At 42.0% G+C, this 16,642-nt stretch overlaps 1 protein-coding gene across 1 annotated transcript in view; it reads right to left on the bottom strand.

Moving 5' to 3' along the window:
* LOC147702954 (protein bicaudal C homolog 1-A-like) overlaps nucleotides 1–16,642 on the bottom strand; it is a 344,675-nt gene that overhangs the window by 132,770 nt on the left and 195,263 nt on the right. Inside the window, exon 11 of the mRNA XM_086931525.1 lies at nucleotides 5,791–5,877. Coding sequence (XP_086787651.1) covers nucleotides 5,791–5,877 — 87 coding nt within the window. The remainder of the gene's footprint in view (nucleotides 1–5,790; nucleotides 5,878–16,642) is intronic.

Below are 16,642 nucleotides of genomic sequence, written 5' to 3'. Positions count from 1 at the left end.
AACCATGGGTAGCTCCAATTGGCTTGCAGGACGGGAATATGGACATATGCATCTTGTAGGTCCAGTGCTACCAGACAGTGGCCAGGGTTAAAGGCAGACAAGACCTGGGCTAGGGAGCGCATTTTGAATTTGTTCTTTTGGAGATGGGTATTAAGGGGGTGCAGATCTAGAATAGGATGCCCTTCTTTGACACCAGTAGCGAGAATAACACCAATGGTCAATTTCTGGTGCAGGCACCCTCTCAATACCCCCTTTGACCAAAAGGGCTTGCACTTCCTGTTGCATGATGGATAGGTGGTCCTCCATTGGTCGATCATGGTATGTCGGAAGGTGTACCTGTGAGGGGCAAGGTGTATCCCTCCTAGTCAAGTCAAGTCAAGTCAAAGAATTTGTATAGCGCTCTACATACCCAGAGGGTCTCAAGGCGCTTGGGGGGGGGAGGGGAATTACTTGTCAAATATCCACGTTTTAAGTTGCTTTCTGAATGCTAGGTGATTCTGAGTAAGGCGAAGGTGAGTGGGAAGGGAGTTCCAGGTTTTAGCTGCCAGGTAGGAGAAGGATCTGCCTCCCATGGTGGATTTGTTGATGCGGGGTACGGTGGCAAGGGCTTGGTTGGATGATCGTAGCTGGCGGGAGGGGGAGTAGAAGGACAGTCGTGTGTTGAGGCATTCTGGTCCGATTTCGTAGAGTGCTTTGTGTGCGTGGGTTAGGAGACGGAAGGTGATCCTCTTGTTGACGGGTAGCCAGTGGAGGTTTTTCAGGTGACCAGAGATATGTTCTTTACGCTGGATGTCTAATATGAGCCTGGCTGAGGCGTTTTGGATTCGTTGGAGTTTTTTCTGGAGTTTAGCGGTAGTGCCGGCGTAGAGGGTGTTTCCGTAGTCCAGTCGGCTCGTGACCAGGGCGTGGGTGACCATTTTCCTAGTTTCGGTGGGGATCCAACGAAATGTTTTTTTGAGCATGCGAAGAATGTTGAAGCAGGATGAAGAGACGGCGTTGACTTGTTTGTACATTGAGAGTGAGGAATCCAGGATGACGCCTAGGTTCCGTGCGTGGTCTGTCGGGATGGGTGCTTTCCCAAGGGCTTCTGGCCACCAAGAATCGTCCCATGCAGAGGGGGAGGTACCTAAGATAAGGACTTCTATTTTGTCAGAGTTCAGTTTCAGACGGCTATGTTTCATCCATTCGGCAACTTCTTTCATTCCTTCGTGTAGGTTAGTTTTGGCGGTGTGAGGGTCATTGGTGAGTGATAGGATCAGTTGAGTGTCGTCCGCGTAGGAGATGATGTTGAGGTTGTGTTGGCGTGCGATGGTTGCGAGGGGGCTCATGTATACGTTGAAAAGGGTGGGGCTGAGTGAAGATCCTTGTGGGACGCCGCAGATGACTTCAGTGGCCTCTGACTTGAATGGTGGAAGGCGGACTCTCTGGGTTCTTCCGGTGAGGAACGAGGTGATCCATTCTAGTGCTTTTCCTTGGATTCCGATGTTTCTGAGGCACTGTAGAAGGGTGTTGTGGCAGACTGTGTCGAAGGCTGCGGAAAGGTCGAGGAGGATGAGGGCGACTGTGTCTCCGTTGTCCATTAGGGTTCGAATGTCATCTGTTGCTGCGATGAGGGCGGTTTCAGTGCTGTGTTTGGCTCGGAATCCGGACTGTGAGGAGTCGAGGGAGTTGTTGGCTTCGAGGAAGGCGGCGAGCTGGTTGTTGACGGCTTTCTCGATGACTTTGGCCGGGAATGGAAGGAGCGAGATGGGACGGTAGTTTTTGAGTTCGGTGGGGTCCGCTGTGGGTTTTTTCAGAAGGGCGCTGAGTTCTGCGTGTTTCCAGCTTTCCGGGAAGGTGGCGGAGTTGAGGGAGCAGTTGATGACGTCTCTGAGGTGCGGTGCTATGATGGAGTCTGCTTTGTTGAAAATGTGGTGAGGGCATGGGTCTGTGGGGGATCCTGAGTGGATGGAGTTCATCAGGCGGATAGTGTCCTCAGTGGAGATTGGGTTCCAGTCATTAAGGGTGTTCGAGGGTGGTGAAGGTCCAGCGGATGGTTGGGTGGAATGGTCTCCGGGTTGGTTGTCGAAGCTGTTGTGGATGTCTGCAATTTTGTTGTGGAAGAATGAGGCTAGGGAGTCGCAGAGGGCTTGAGAGGGGGTGATGTCGTTGGAGTTGGCCGAGGGGTTGGTGAATTCCTTGACGATGTTGAAAAGTTCCTTGCTGTTGTGGGCGTTGCTATCTAGTCGGACCTTGAAGGCGGTTTGCTTGGCTTTTCGGATCAGTTGGTGGTGTGTGCGAGTGGCGTTTTTGAAGGCTTCCTTGGTGCTGGTGGTTGGGTCTTTTTTCCAGGCTTTCTCCAGGGAGCGGCAAATTTTCTTGGATTTCTTAAGATCATCGTTGAACCAGGAGGCTTTCTTGCTGCCAAGTTTGATTTGTCGTTTTTTCAGGGGTGCTAGCATGTCGGCGCTGTTGGATAACCATAGGGTGAGGTTGGTGGCGGCTTGGTCGGGGTTAGAGGAGTGGGCGGGGGGCTTTTGAAGAAGCGATGAGGAGATCTGGTCGATGGTGATTTTGTTCCAGTTTCTTTGCAGAGTAGGTTGGGGGTGGTTGTTGGGTTTGGGCTTGTTTTAGGAAAAATGGACGCAGCTGTGGTCAGTCCAGAGGAGAGCCGTAGTGTGGCTAAAGGAGACATGGTTGCTGGAGGTGAAGATAGGGTCGAGTGTGTGACCTGCGATATGGGTGGGGGAAGGGACCAGTTGTTTAAGTCTGAGGTTGGAGAGGTTGTCCAAAAGGGTAGCGGTGTTGCGGTCGTTGTTCTTTTCAAGGTGAAAATTGAGGTCTCCCAGAAGGATGTAATCTTTGGAGGGTGAGGGCGTGTGGAGTGATGAAATCCGTGATGTCTTCACTAAATTGTGCGCGGGGTCCTGGAGGTCTGTAAAGGAGGGTGCCTCTGAGTGTGGTTTTGGGGTCGGTGTGAATCTGGAAGTGAAGGTGTTCAGAGTTGGCGAGATTGACGTCAGAGCTGGTTGAGATGTGGATGGATTTTTTGTGGACGATAGCGATTCCTCCTCCTGTGTGGCCGGTTCGGTCCTTGCGTATGATCTTATAGTCTTATGGGATGGCGATGGTGATGTCTGGGGTGGAAGAGGCGTTCATCCATGTTTCTGTTAGGAAGGCGACGTCCGGGGAGATGGTGTCTAGTAGATTCCATAGGTCAATGGCGTGCCTGTGGACCGAACGGGTGTTGAGCAAGATGCATTGTAGGTTGTTGGGGTCGGGAGTCTGTGGGGTGATCGTAGCGGAGTTTTTGACGGTGCCGATGAATTTGCAGGAGTAGCATGAGAAAGGTCCATGGGTGTGTCCAGGAGCGGCTTGGACGCAGTTGGGGGAGCGGCCGGGGTTAAGGGCTAGGAGGGTGGGGGCATCATAGGTAATGCGGGAGGGCTGGGCAATGCGAGGGCCAGGGGGTATGGCGCTGGACGCGGTCCAGGCGCGGACGGGCATAGACGGGCTTACCTTTGGCGCACCTTCGGCGCGGATTGGGCGCGAACGCTGCGCGTAAACGCTACGCGCGGGAGAAGCTGTCATATATTGAGGGTGGGGGGGAGGGGCGAGGGCGGCTCAGCTGGGAGGCGGGGCGGGCTACGTAGGAGGACAACAACAACAAAATGGAGGCGGGGGGGTCAGCACGGCAAGAGCGCTTGGGGGAGAACGCAAACACAGCAGGAAAGTAGCGCTGGCAATATCACAAAGCAAATAGAAGTAGCGCTGGCAATATCACAAAGCAAATAGAAGTAGCGCTGGCAATATCACAAAGCAAATAAAAGTAGCGCTGGCAGTGTCACAAAGCAAATAAACAAAGTGGCATTTAAAGCACACAGCAGGCAATGGAATTCAGTCACTTTCTGGCACAATGCGCTGCACAACGATACCGAAGCCACAGGGGAGCGACCACTCAGCTGGGAATCGTAGAGCGAGTCACAGCGCTTCCAGGTAACGGAGCGCTGTTTGTAGTCTGTGGGAGGGCGGCTCAGCTGGGAGGCGGGGCGGGCTACGTAGGAGGACAACAACAACAAAATGAAGGCGGAGGGGTCAGCACGGCAAGAGCGCTTGGGGGAGAACGCAAACACAGCAGGAAAGTAGCGCTGGCAATATCACAAAGCAAATAGAAGTAGCGCTGGCAATATCACAAAGCAAATAGAAGTAGCGCTGGCAATATCACAAAGCAAATAAAAGTAGCGCTGGCAGTGTCACAAAGCAAATAAACAAAGTGGCATTTAAAGCACACAGCAGGCAATGGAATTCAGTCACTTTCTGGCACAATGCGCTGCACAACGATACCGAAGCCACAGGGGAGCGACCACTCAGCTGGGAAGCGTAGAGCGAGTCACAGCGCTTCCAGGTAACGGAGCGCTGTTTGTAGTCTGTGGGAGGGCGGCTCAGCTGGGAGGCGGGGCGGGCTACGTAGGAGGACAACAACAACAAAATGGAGGCGGAGGGGTCAGCACGGCAAGAGCGCTTGGGGAGAACGCAAACACAGCAGGAAAGTAGCGCTGGCAATATCACAAAGCAAATAGAAGTAGCGCTGGCAATATCACAAAGCAAATAGAAGTAGCGCTGGCAATATCACAAAGCAAATAAAAGTAGCGCTGGCAGTGTCACAAAGCAAATAAACAAAGTGGCATTTAAAGCACACAGCAGGCAATGTATGTCCTGCCAATCTGGCAAGAATTGTTGGATCCTGCTCCACTGGCTGTGCTTCACTAAGAGCATGCTAAAGAGGTTTGGAAGGTGGGGCAATAGGCTGATTGACTGGCTGACCCCGACTGCAGTGCCAGTGGTTGCCAGGACCTCTGCCACAAAATGGCTGGGCACCTTACTGAGGCATACGTAGCTGGCAGTATGGGTTACGTCTGCTGGAACCACAAGCAGAATGATACGTCTGCTGTAGCTGGTGAGGTAGGGCCCAAGAAGCATGCTATAGCCTGCTCTCTTTGAATCGTTCCAGAGTGAAATCTGCCTTGTCCCTAAAGAGATAAGTCCCATCAAAGGCATGTCCATAAGGAATGACTAAAAATCGCCTGATAACCCATAAATTCTCAGCCAAACAAATGGTGACAGAGGTTCCAATGGCTCCCCCGATGGAATTGGTGAAATCCAAGCCACAATGAATTGTAAACTTAGATGATTCACGACTGTCCTGTATGGCTTGGTTCAACGGGTAAACCATGCACCACTTTGTGCCTTACTTACAACGTGACGCATCTAGGGCAATGCATCACGTTGTAAAACCCTGCATCAATACCCTGCGCCTGGTTGAAGCAGGCGTAAGGAGTGATGCAGCATGTTTAGGTATAGGGCGCCCTTGAGCATTGCTGGAGCCGCGTTGCGCTTGCCACACAACTTCAGCAATGCGCCGACCTTACGACACAGGATGCAACACGCATTGCCCTATCCTTGCACCGCGGTGCGCTGCATTGTAAATGCAACGCATTTGTGGTGGCACAGGGAGGGAATTGCGTGTCGCATCTGTTCTGGCGCATCCCTGCTGATTTGGAGAGATGCGCCAGAACCTGTAAATCTGCCGCCATGTCTTGCTCTTGGGTTTTGCTCAACTGAGAATGAACATTGCATGCATTTGTAAGAAAGGGTCATACACAGCAAGAGGGCTTAGGGTGGTTGAGCATTAATGTACATAGATACCAAACATTTGTCATACTATGGTCAACAAATAAAACACTATTTACCAAGACAATGCCAACAATAAAACAAGGCACATACTTTGTTGTGGACATAATATGTTCTTACCTGTTAATGAAACTGTGTGGCTAGAATTGTTAATTGTTTGCACTTGCTCACATGCTTTCAGAATGGAACTTACACTCAGAGAATGAGCTGTAAAACAAAATTAGAACACTTAAGAGGTTATATTTCTAGAATTTAATTCCCTTGCCAAATTTGTTTCAAATGTTATCCTAGTTTGCTCTTTGATCATGGGAAGTAGAACAGAGCTTATGGTTTTAAAGCGATCCAAACTCTTGTCTCAGTCAATTTAATTCAATTCAAAACAGCTTTATTCGGAGTAAAATATACATCCATAAAAGCATTCTAAAACAAAACATTTTAAAATTTATCCGAAATACAATATATACATTTTTAAAAATTCTGACATTTTCCTTTACTACATTTCTTAAGACCTTATTAAATGCAAGTGTTACCATTATATGTTAACAAACAATACTATATGCAGTATGTTGGTCAAGGGAATTTATAGAAGCCTTCATTACAGCCTTCAGCCTAATTACATTCGTGCTAATAACGTAATCTAAATTTACACAAGAATGAAAGAATATTGAAAAGTGGAACACCTTGTGCAACATAGATGCATATTGTGCAAAAAATCACATATGATTAAAATCAGTATAAAATACAAGTTCTACACTTTTGTTGTAACAACTCTAATTATCCTCATCAGTATTTTCATATGATAATACATCCAAGTACGCCAATTCCTTTCTTTTCCTTATTGCGCGTACAAGAAATATTACAACAGTGCACATAATCTTCATATTGTCAAGGGCACATACATAATTAATATCATTTTTATAATGAAACAATCGATTGACAAGGAAAAGGGGTCTTAAGATTAATTTCCTGATATCACTATACAGAGTGCAAAATAATATAAAATGTAGTGTAGACTGAGAGGTTTTCCCATTACACCAGCAATTCAGTAACTTATGGAAACCTTTTTCCCTGTCACAAAATGCTACAAGGTAATGTATAGTACCAAATCTCAGCCTAGTCAGATAGAATCTGTGCTGGGCATTTACAATCATTTTTAGGTAACTTTGTAAACCCGGAACAGAAGGGATTTGGCAATAAGCAGTAACGCTATATTTGTGTTTGGCTTCTTCACTTCTAGCACTATCCATGAGGGAGATATATCTCAGCTTCAAATCAATTTTTCTAATGTCTCGTATGGATATTAGGTCCCCTTTATTACAATGTATCTTGCAATCCATCAATATTGTGAATGTACTCAAACCATGGATTTTTTTTCCAGTTATCGAGGGCCAGGCAATCTGTTATTATATTGGTAGTAAGCTTTGCCTCATCCTTTGCACACAGCCTTCGCCAAAAAGTGAGACCAGCTATTCTAATAGTATTGTTTATGTATGGTACAGCCAGTCCTCTATATACGATATAATTGGCTGTGGAGCTAGGTACTGCCAAAAGTCTTTTCTGAAACTTATTTTCTTGTTTTTGCAGGGAGTCTGTACTTGCTGTTCCCCATATTTCTGCTCCGTAGCAGGTCCCAGTCACACACTTTGTCCTGTACAAAGTGAGTATCTCCCTAATGGGCTTGTTTCCCATTTTGGATGAAAATCTAAAAATTCCCTTGACTACTCTTAAAAATCTCAAATTACTGGTACCAATATGTGGTCTCCAGCTGCCCTTGTTATTAAAACGAAGGCAAAGGTAGACAAATTTTGGCACTCTACCTATAACCACTTCCCCCACATTGTGTTGTCTACTCTTGGATCTAGACTTACCACATGTCATAACGAAGGTTTTGGTAAGGTTTAATTGCAAGTCCATTTCTATCATGTGCTGGGAGAACTTTTCAATTAGACATTGTAGACCATTTGCTGTCCTCAACAGGAGGACAGTGTTGTCCGCATAGAGTAGTACTGGAGTAGTATGACTTCCTACTTTAGGGCAATCAGCTTTCTGTGTTTGCAAAAAGGAGTCTACATTATTGATGTATAAGGAGAACAACAGTGGAGCCATTACACATCCTTGGCGTACACCTCTAGTGACCATTAAAAATCCTGTGTACATTCTCCTTTATTCCCAAAACGAACTCTAGAAGTTAAGTAGTTATAAATTTGAGATAGGAATATAATAATTTCGTTTGGTGCTCCTATCTCTTTTAAAGTTTGCCACAACTTCGCGTGATTAACAAAGTCGAACACGCTTGTAAGGTCCACAAAGCATAGGTGGAGGACCCCCTCCTTCGCCAACGTGTACTTTCCAATTAGGAGTTCCAAATTTAGGCACTGTTCCACAGTCCTCATGCCCCTTCTGAACCCAAACTGGGCTTCTGAGAGAATGTTATTCTCGTCCACCCAGTCTTCTAATCACGCCAAGAGAATCCTACCCATTAATTTTAAGGTAGAGTCCAGAAGGGACATAGGGTGGTAACAGTTGGCCTTTCCTCTATCTCCCTTTTTGAAATTAGGTACAATAATGCTTTGGGACCATGATGCGGATATAACTCCTCCCATAGCAGCATTTAAAACATTCATTAATATCGGGGTCCAGAATTCCTTTTAAAGACATCAATTGGTACGCCATCCGGACCAGCCCACTTAAAAAGGGCTAATTTAATATCTGTTGGTGTAATGGGAGCGGAGTCTGTAGGTTCTACTAATATAATGGTGCTATTTTGCATTACAGTGGGTTTACATGCACCTGGATTAAAAATGGACTCAAAATGTGTAATCCAGTCCTGAGGGGGGACTGCGATTACCATTTTCGGTGTACAGTTATCTTTGATTTAAGGATGATCAATAGTATGCCAAAATAAACCTGCATTTCCGGTTTCGGCAGCCTGAATGAGACTCACCCAGGCCTCCTCTCGGATTTCACTTTTCCTATAACTTAAAGCTATTTTGTATTCTTTCCTCAGTAATCTTATTTTACTACAAATCCTAGGTTTAGCTTTGAGAGCCGTTTTTAAAGCCTTATTTAACCTTGTACATTTTTCATTGAACCATCTAGGGGTATTTTCACAGGGTTTTATTCCTCTTTTTACTAGTTAGATCTTTTGCTATTTCAGATATGATACTATAAAAGGCTTTTACAATATCTGAGGTGGAGTTATTTAGGCAGATATCAATGTTCTTTTGAGTTTTCCCTTTTAGATTTTATAAAAATAATGTTGGAACTACGCCGGCCATTTAATCGATACTCCATTGTTTCCCTGTAATGTTATATCTGATTGTATGGGTTTACCCCTCTGTTGATGACCCTGACCAATTCTTAATTTCAAATTAAGGGGTTAATGGTCACTAAACAAATTTTCACTAATTAAACTTGTCTCAGTGTCCTTCGGAGTATAATTTCCACTGCCTATGATTCTTCTTGCAGAATTGTATTGAAATATACCTATTTTTCATGATTTGATATAATATTTTAGTATGCTGGCTATAATTTGTTAAAAAAATAATATTTGTCACTAAAAACTGCGATTTCTTGAAAATACTTGTTAACAACCAGAGGCTCTTAACATCTACATCAAGGCTATTCAAAGTTAGTCCCTGAAAACAAAGTCTATATAGTTTGGATTTTTTTAAGAGGTATTTCTGAACTACAAATACCTGTTTTCAACCAACTCTTGTAATTAGTTTATGAATATCTATATTTGTTTTGGTACTAAATAGATTCATATGCATAAGAAATCAATACATTTTTATCTAAACCCAACTATTTTTCAGTCAGTTAGTTGTCTTTATCAATTACTTAATTTTTGACAAAATGAAATCATTCTTATTTTCAATAAAGGGAAATGGTTATTTTGTTCCAAATCTACTTATTACTCTTTTGGGGAGAAGGACTGAATCTGATTTATTTTGGCCAAAGTTGCTACAGTTAGGATATTTGGCTCCATGTACGAATGGCATTTAGAGCCATTTTCACACAACACGGTGGTGCAGATTCCTATTTCGGAAAAGGTGCAGAATGTGGGTACAAACATTAAACATCCATGCATTCGAAAGGTTGGGCGATCCTTTGGTTTTACTTGGGAATGGTCCAAGCAAATTAAGATTTGCCCTTCATCTTTATGCATCACACATAGATTTTTCATAAGTTACAGAAGTACAAGTATGGACTGAAGGGGCTCATATGGACGCACTGCATATCTGGAACCCATAGAAGGGTGTACTAGGGTGACAAACTAAAAGCTGGGTGAATAAACCGAGATGCCTCAACAAAACATAGCTATGGGTGTCTGTGTTCAAACCCTTTAAATACAAATTAATTCTGATTCTAATAAATTATTAAAAAAATTTCAGTATATCAATTATATTTTTTTTTTATAAATCCGACTATCACAGACTCCTCTATTCATATTGTTGCTTCTTCAAAATGACACATTTTTCAGTTTTTTCAGTCTTTTTTCCATTGAAAAGGAGATTGAAATTCAAAGGACCTGAAATAATCTATAAATCTTGGAATGTTTTTTCTAAAACAAGAAGTGATAACCACCAATGCTTAACATAATACTCTACTAAAGAATGTTATGAAGTATGTAAGTATAAAACTGCAAGAAGAGTGAGTGTTATGTGAGACCGCAAAAACTGTACTTGGCATTATAACTCCTAAGACCCCTAATATCAGACCACATTTTGAGTATAAATATGGAAATGCCCTGTATTTTGGTACTCCCACGTGCTTAATAAATATGCGCTAAACGATTGAAAATTGGCATTTGTTCCACCTTCTCTTTGTTATCAAAATAATTGAAGGATACATTGAAACCATACATTCTTTGTCTTTCTTTACACATTAGCAGTCTAAAACGTCTTCACATTCTGTTTTAGCTGACATGAAATAGTAATCTTTGAGGTTCCATGCTGAATTTCCTACAGACAAAGCTTTGTATAACGTCTTGTTATTTCTTCTTTAGAAAGCTGAGAATCTTGTTACTTTCTATACCTCTAGCTTTAATTAATTCAATGATATTTGGGTGTGGTAGGGATCAGGGAAGGGCACTGGTGTAAAGGAAGGTAAGGAAAATTTCTCTTGAGACTCTGCATATGTGCCCCATCTCAACCCTTGTGACTTAACTCTGTACTAACAATGAGAAGGGATTGCACCTGAGGAGAGAATGGAGGTGAGGAAACAATAGTTATAACCCAGAAAATGGGTGACACTCATGAACAGGAGGCCCAGCGCCTTCCAAAAATAAGCACTTCAAGAATAGCACTGAAGGACCTAAGTAGAAGCCCCTACAATACCGGAATCACTCTTTCTGATGTTTGAGCATATAATCGGGTGGCCCAACATAGTAACATAGATGATTGGATACATAACCCGAGAGCCAACCCGGCTTTCTGATTAGAAAGATTGATGCTGGTCAAACTGACATTCGTTCCTTACTTATATGCATCAAAAGAAAGGCACATGTTCTTCCAGCTACAGGGGCATTGTTAGCAGAATGAGGAAATCCACAAATTGCCTCAAATGAACAAATAATCTCACAAAAGAAACACCCCTGTTGGAAGGCAAAATGCTCAAGGAGGTCACTAAATTTAAAGGGAATTAAAGCATGGTACAATATTGAAATATCAAAGTTGGGCGATCTCCTGGAAGAAGACACAATTAGACCTTTTCAGAGTCTACAAGAATTTATATTAGAAAACAAGCAACTATTTAAATACACGCAACTCAGATACACGGTACAACCAGAGCACCTGGTGTCATCAGAGATTCCCGAATATGCCTCCCTAGATGTAGACGGTTAAAGGGTGAACTGGGCAGAGGGGGGGGTCTATTCGACCCACAAAACCCCCATCAGTAATATGCCAGACAAGCTAAGGTATCTCAGGACAGAATTGGAAGACGACCTAAGGGAATTAGAGGATATTGACCGGGTGGCAGCATCAATGCACCTGTAAATTAGCAATTAAGACAGGATTACGGCTAATTCAATTGAAACTCCTACATCAAGTGTAGTATAACAGGATCGGACTACTTACAATGGGACGTACCTGCACCCCAACCTGCTTAAAATGTAACACTACAGAGGGTACATTCCTTCACACAGTCTGGGGATGTAATAGGGTACAGATATAATAGGCAAGTAAAGCAAGGAAATTAGGCTGATTCCCTGACAGCGATATCCCAATGACACCCCAATTTGTGATTCTGGGAATACCCACTAAGGTCAACCTGGAAGAGTCTAAGTTGACATTTTGTATGTTGGGATTGTTTGTGGCTAAAGAAGATCCAAGCAAAAATGTGAGGTTCTCACTAAATCCCCAAAAAGCTGGAATAACAGCAGGGAATGAATCTCTATATTGCTGCACAAAAAGTAATATATGAAGGTAGAGGCAGCCCTCACAAATTCCAAAAGAGATGGGGCTAGTAGATGAACTACTATGGAGTTGGAGACAGAAAATGATGGAGAAATAACAGAACAAACAAGAACAAAAGAGTATAAAGAGAAGCAGAGGCCATACATTTTTCTTCAGTGGTATGAACTAATAACTAGACAAGCAGTTATGGTGTATAAATATAAAATGGTATTAATAATAATTGTAATTTGCACACCTGGGCTTGGACATGTGTCGCCCTGCTGCTGGCAGTTTTATGTTACTCATGTTACAAAGCAACATTAAAAGAAACTTTCAAAACCAAAGGCAGTGAGATTAAAGAAGGGATACAAAGAGCGTGAAATAGAGAACCAGAGAGAGAAAATAGGATAAAGGAAGTGTTAACAATTGTGTAGGATGATTTGTACATGGACCAAGTATTGTATGTGTGGGTAACTGAGTGGGCACTCATGAGAAAGCAATCAATTGAATGTTATGGCTCTGAAGGAGAGCAGTCAAGTATAAAAGCATGTTTAAAAGAGATTAAGTAAAATGGCCTCGGTTAGAGAAACCTGAGAAGATTGATATGCGCAAATAAATGAGAAACACAAAAGTAGCCAAGGGAAGAGTTTATTAAAGAATTACTGTTAAAGTCCAAGAATATAAGTGAATGTTTTATATAGGAGATGCATGTGCAATGAGTGAAATTATACCAAATGAAGTAACTCAATCATCTGTAAGAAAGGAACGTGCTAGATTAGGTGTGCTTTTGCTGTTTTACCAGCAAGAACATTATGAATTTTGGGTGAATAGGATGTAAGAGGAAGGCATGCATTAGTATTAGAGTGAAAAGGTGTTAGAAGGGGGGGGGATACAAGGTCTCAGTTAGCTTAAAGAATGAATATGTTTATTATAACTCATCCCAGTGTGTACCACTCACTCCTTAAGGGTAATATAAACTATATACTAACCATATGAAACATAGATACACTAATAAGTGAGTTGGCATGAGCGCAGGCATAGAATCATACACCCAAACAATGGAGATTATTTAATAGTTTTTATATAATTTATTCATAAGATACAAGATTGGCAAACTGATATAATACACCACTGAGATGGACAATATTCAGTCAAATGAGTCTTGAAACACTTTTCCCTAAGAATAAGCGAAAAACTCAACACAGTGTCTATCATTCTAACAACCACAGATAGTTTCATAAGGATATCTGTATGATCACACATATGAAAGGCAACACAATTTATTAAAGAAAGGTTGTAGTCCAGAATATTGTATGCAAATATAATTTTACCACAATATCGAAAGCAAAACTATCAAGAAGGAAAGCGATACAGGTAAGGATAGATTTGCTATTCTTTACTCCACATCTATGAACCTTTAATGATATATGTCACCAGTGTACGTATATGTGGAGCTAAAGTACATTAAACCTATATGTACCTATATAACATTACTTGTGAATATTTTCGTCTTCAATATTTAGAACTTGAAAATGTTGTTGAGGTAAAACAATATTTACCTCAAGATATGCTGCACCCACACCCCACAGATGACGATCTCATAAGGGGATGGGCCTATAATTGCAGGATCGCTTTTGCCACCTTTTTTATTGCCCTTTCGTAAGAATTGCACTAAACACCTTATGTGGCACTTCAGACCAAAGTTCAGAGTCAGATTGGTTTATATACCCTGGAACTACATCTGGCCCTGGGGCTGTATTTGACTGCAGGGCAGGCTCCTAATGGCCTTCTCCACTTCATGGACTAAAATAAGTAAGACATACCTTTCCTCATGCTTGAACTTATCTTCCGGCTGGCACTTTACGTTGAAGTGACATTTCCATATGAACGGTTCCAAAAGTCAAACGGACTCGCACAGGAGGCCAGTAATTTGCCTACCTGGGCCCTATGCTATGTAACGACCTTCCGTTAACCCTAATAAGGTCTACTTCTCTGTTTTCCTTTTGCATACAGCTGAAGTACTGGATGTTTTGAGGTAGTGGGTTTTTGATTGCTCTCCGTCTGTCTCCGAACGCCGGGTAACCCCTTATGGTTAGCTGTTTGCGCTCTACAAATTTTTTATAATATTTTTTTTAAATAATATTATATCTCAATGCTTCCTACCACTATCCCATTTGGGAAGAAGATGGTAATCTCTCTTATAAAGCGATTTTAAATGGTAGTGCCAATCACATGCAGATATATGGCATTCCACTGTACATGTTTTTTTCCTGGTATTCATAGTAATAATTGCCAAATATTTTTGTATTTTTATTGTTTGCTGCTTGTTTAATCTCTCCACATTACACATGCTGAAATTCACACTTCTTCTGCCTCAAAATTTCCTTGTAATTTCTCTTTGTCGCTTTAAATATAATGTAATATGTGGCGCTATGGTGGCGTATAGATAGATAATGAGAAAAACGTTTCTTCCTTAGCCAATATTCATTATCAAACCATTCAATTTCATATGTGGTGTGGCTTTGATAGGTGGCTTCACTATTTTCATAAATCCAGATACTTTCTCCATCAATTGATTGAAATGCAACAGAATAGCTCCCTCTTTCCTCTTTTGTGCTTCACTTATATTGTTTATGCCCCCCAATAAATGTCTCATGAGCATGGGTGCCTTCCTACTGTACCTATTAATAATATAGGTCCGAATACATAAGGAGTAACATAAGAAATAGGAAAATAAGACAAGCAGATCAGTTTTTTAATTTGTCTTTTATATTATCTACAGAGAAAAATCAGAATGGTAAATTTATCAGCTCTGTACAAGTGTGGGAGCAAATCTATACCCCAAAATGATCACATCCCAAAATGTTCTTTAATTGGTTCTCCCACAGATTATAGTGCGTATCAAGGCACATCCTCAAATATCAGCTATGCGGAGTAAAACAGGTTCAAAAGTAATGGAACAACTCAATAAATGGGTTCCCGTTCAATGAAAAGTTAAAGGGTTTTACTACAAAATCCAAATATGAGCGGTAGAAGGCAAATTTTATAAAGGCTCTCAAGAGCATAGTTATACAGAGTATGTGAAAATCAGAAATTACTCTAAGTGCCAAACAAGCAGTAAAATCAGTAAACAGTCAGAAAGCATCCATAGTAGCACCAAGAAAAGCTAAAAAATCTCGGGCTCACCCCCAAAATCAAGGAGATTTTATACACAATTCTCACATAAAATATTAGCGATCCAATACAATCATCATTGCGTGTCAAAGGTACAATCAGAACACACGAATAATAAATTTCAGCATCCAATTTTGTTAAATTATTATCCAACACCATCTGTGCTAATGTCACCTGGAGATTTCTAACAAATATGAAGCATTAAACAATAAGTCTTCTGTGAATTAATAAAGCCAGGGAAGGAATGGAAAGTATGGATACTTGTTGCAATTCCACATCCGCACCATAGAAGATTAAGGACTACCAGAACTACTTCAATGGAACTAAACCATTAGGTCTTCAGCCTGACTGTGTTTAGCGGAGCCTGGGGGGAAAGGATGTGAGTTGGGGGTGAAGCAGGAGAAAGTGACATAAATGGCAGCCGCCTTGTTCATGATGAAGTTTTATACAGACATGTGGCCCAAATAAAACATAATAATAACTTCACTTCTACATATCATACGAAATTCTTTTCAATTGCAGTTACGTTTATTCAGTCTATAAATGTGGAATGGTTTGATAAATTCATAGTATGAGGTGTTATTAATACACAAAAATCCAAGAAAACTTTCTATACAAGTAGGTATGATAAACAAATCAAATGTAAACAAAGAATGTTAAAAGTTAGATGAAGTTTTGGTTGGACATTGCCCTATAAATAGCACATAACTGTACGTGACCCTAGAACTGGGTGTCACATAAAAACACTGAGAAATGTATTGATGCCCAAGAATGCCTGTCTCCCTTTGTGATTCTATTTAACAACAATGATAGGCTCAGCGCAATCAACGAACACTGAATGACTGGGCATACAGGACAAACATAGGTTGGAGGTGAAAAAAGAAGGCATATGAAGAGGGTAATTAGAGAAATTGAAGAAAGAAAAACGGTAGAGTCGTACAACGCCCGCTGGCCAATTAGACTTGCTGTAGTGTTGACCATGAATGACAGAGTATGAGTTCCCCAATGGTTACCAACAATCTCAGAGTTGTTTAATCTCCACCACTACCCCAGGGTACTAAATCCTAAAGCCATTGAAATCCTGTATTTTTCCACTGATTTGCTCATGTCTCACAGATTTAAGACCTGATGTCTGAGCGCGAATCGAGGATCCCAATATTAGAGCAGTCAATGATGGCTAGACACTAATACCCATGACCCACTGCAGGGAGAGACAAACCCTAGTCTAGGATCGTGACACCAGCTGACATGTAAAGATGATGTGAATAACAGATCAATAGTCCCTCATTTAGAGAATGCTGGAGACTGGAAACGATAGTTAAACGTGCAGTAAGTGGAATCCACACAATGACAACAATTTTGTAGTCTAAAGTCATGGAATATTACCTCACAAATAATGT

Source organism: Lissotriton vulgaris, chromosome 7 (assembly GCF_964263255.1).
Source record: "Lissotriton vulgaris chromosome 7, aLisVul1.2, whole genome shotgun sequence".
Taxonomy (NCBI): Eukaryota; Metazoa; Chordata; class Amphibia; order Caudata; family Salamandridae; genus Lissotriton; species Lissotriton vulgaris.
Note: the sequence above shows the minus strand (reverse complement) of the source record. Positions and strands in the feature narration are given on the sequence as shown.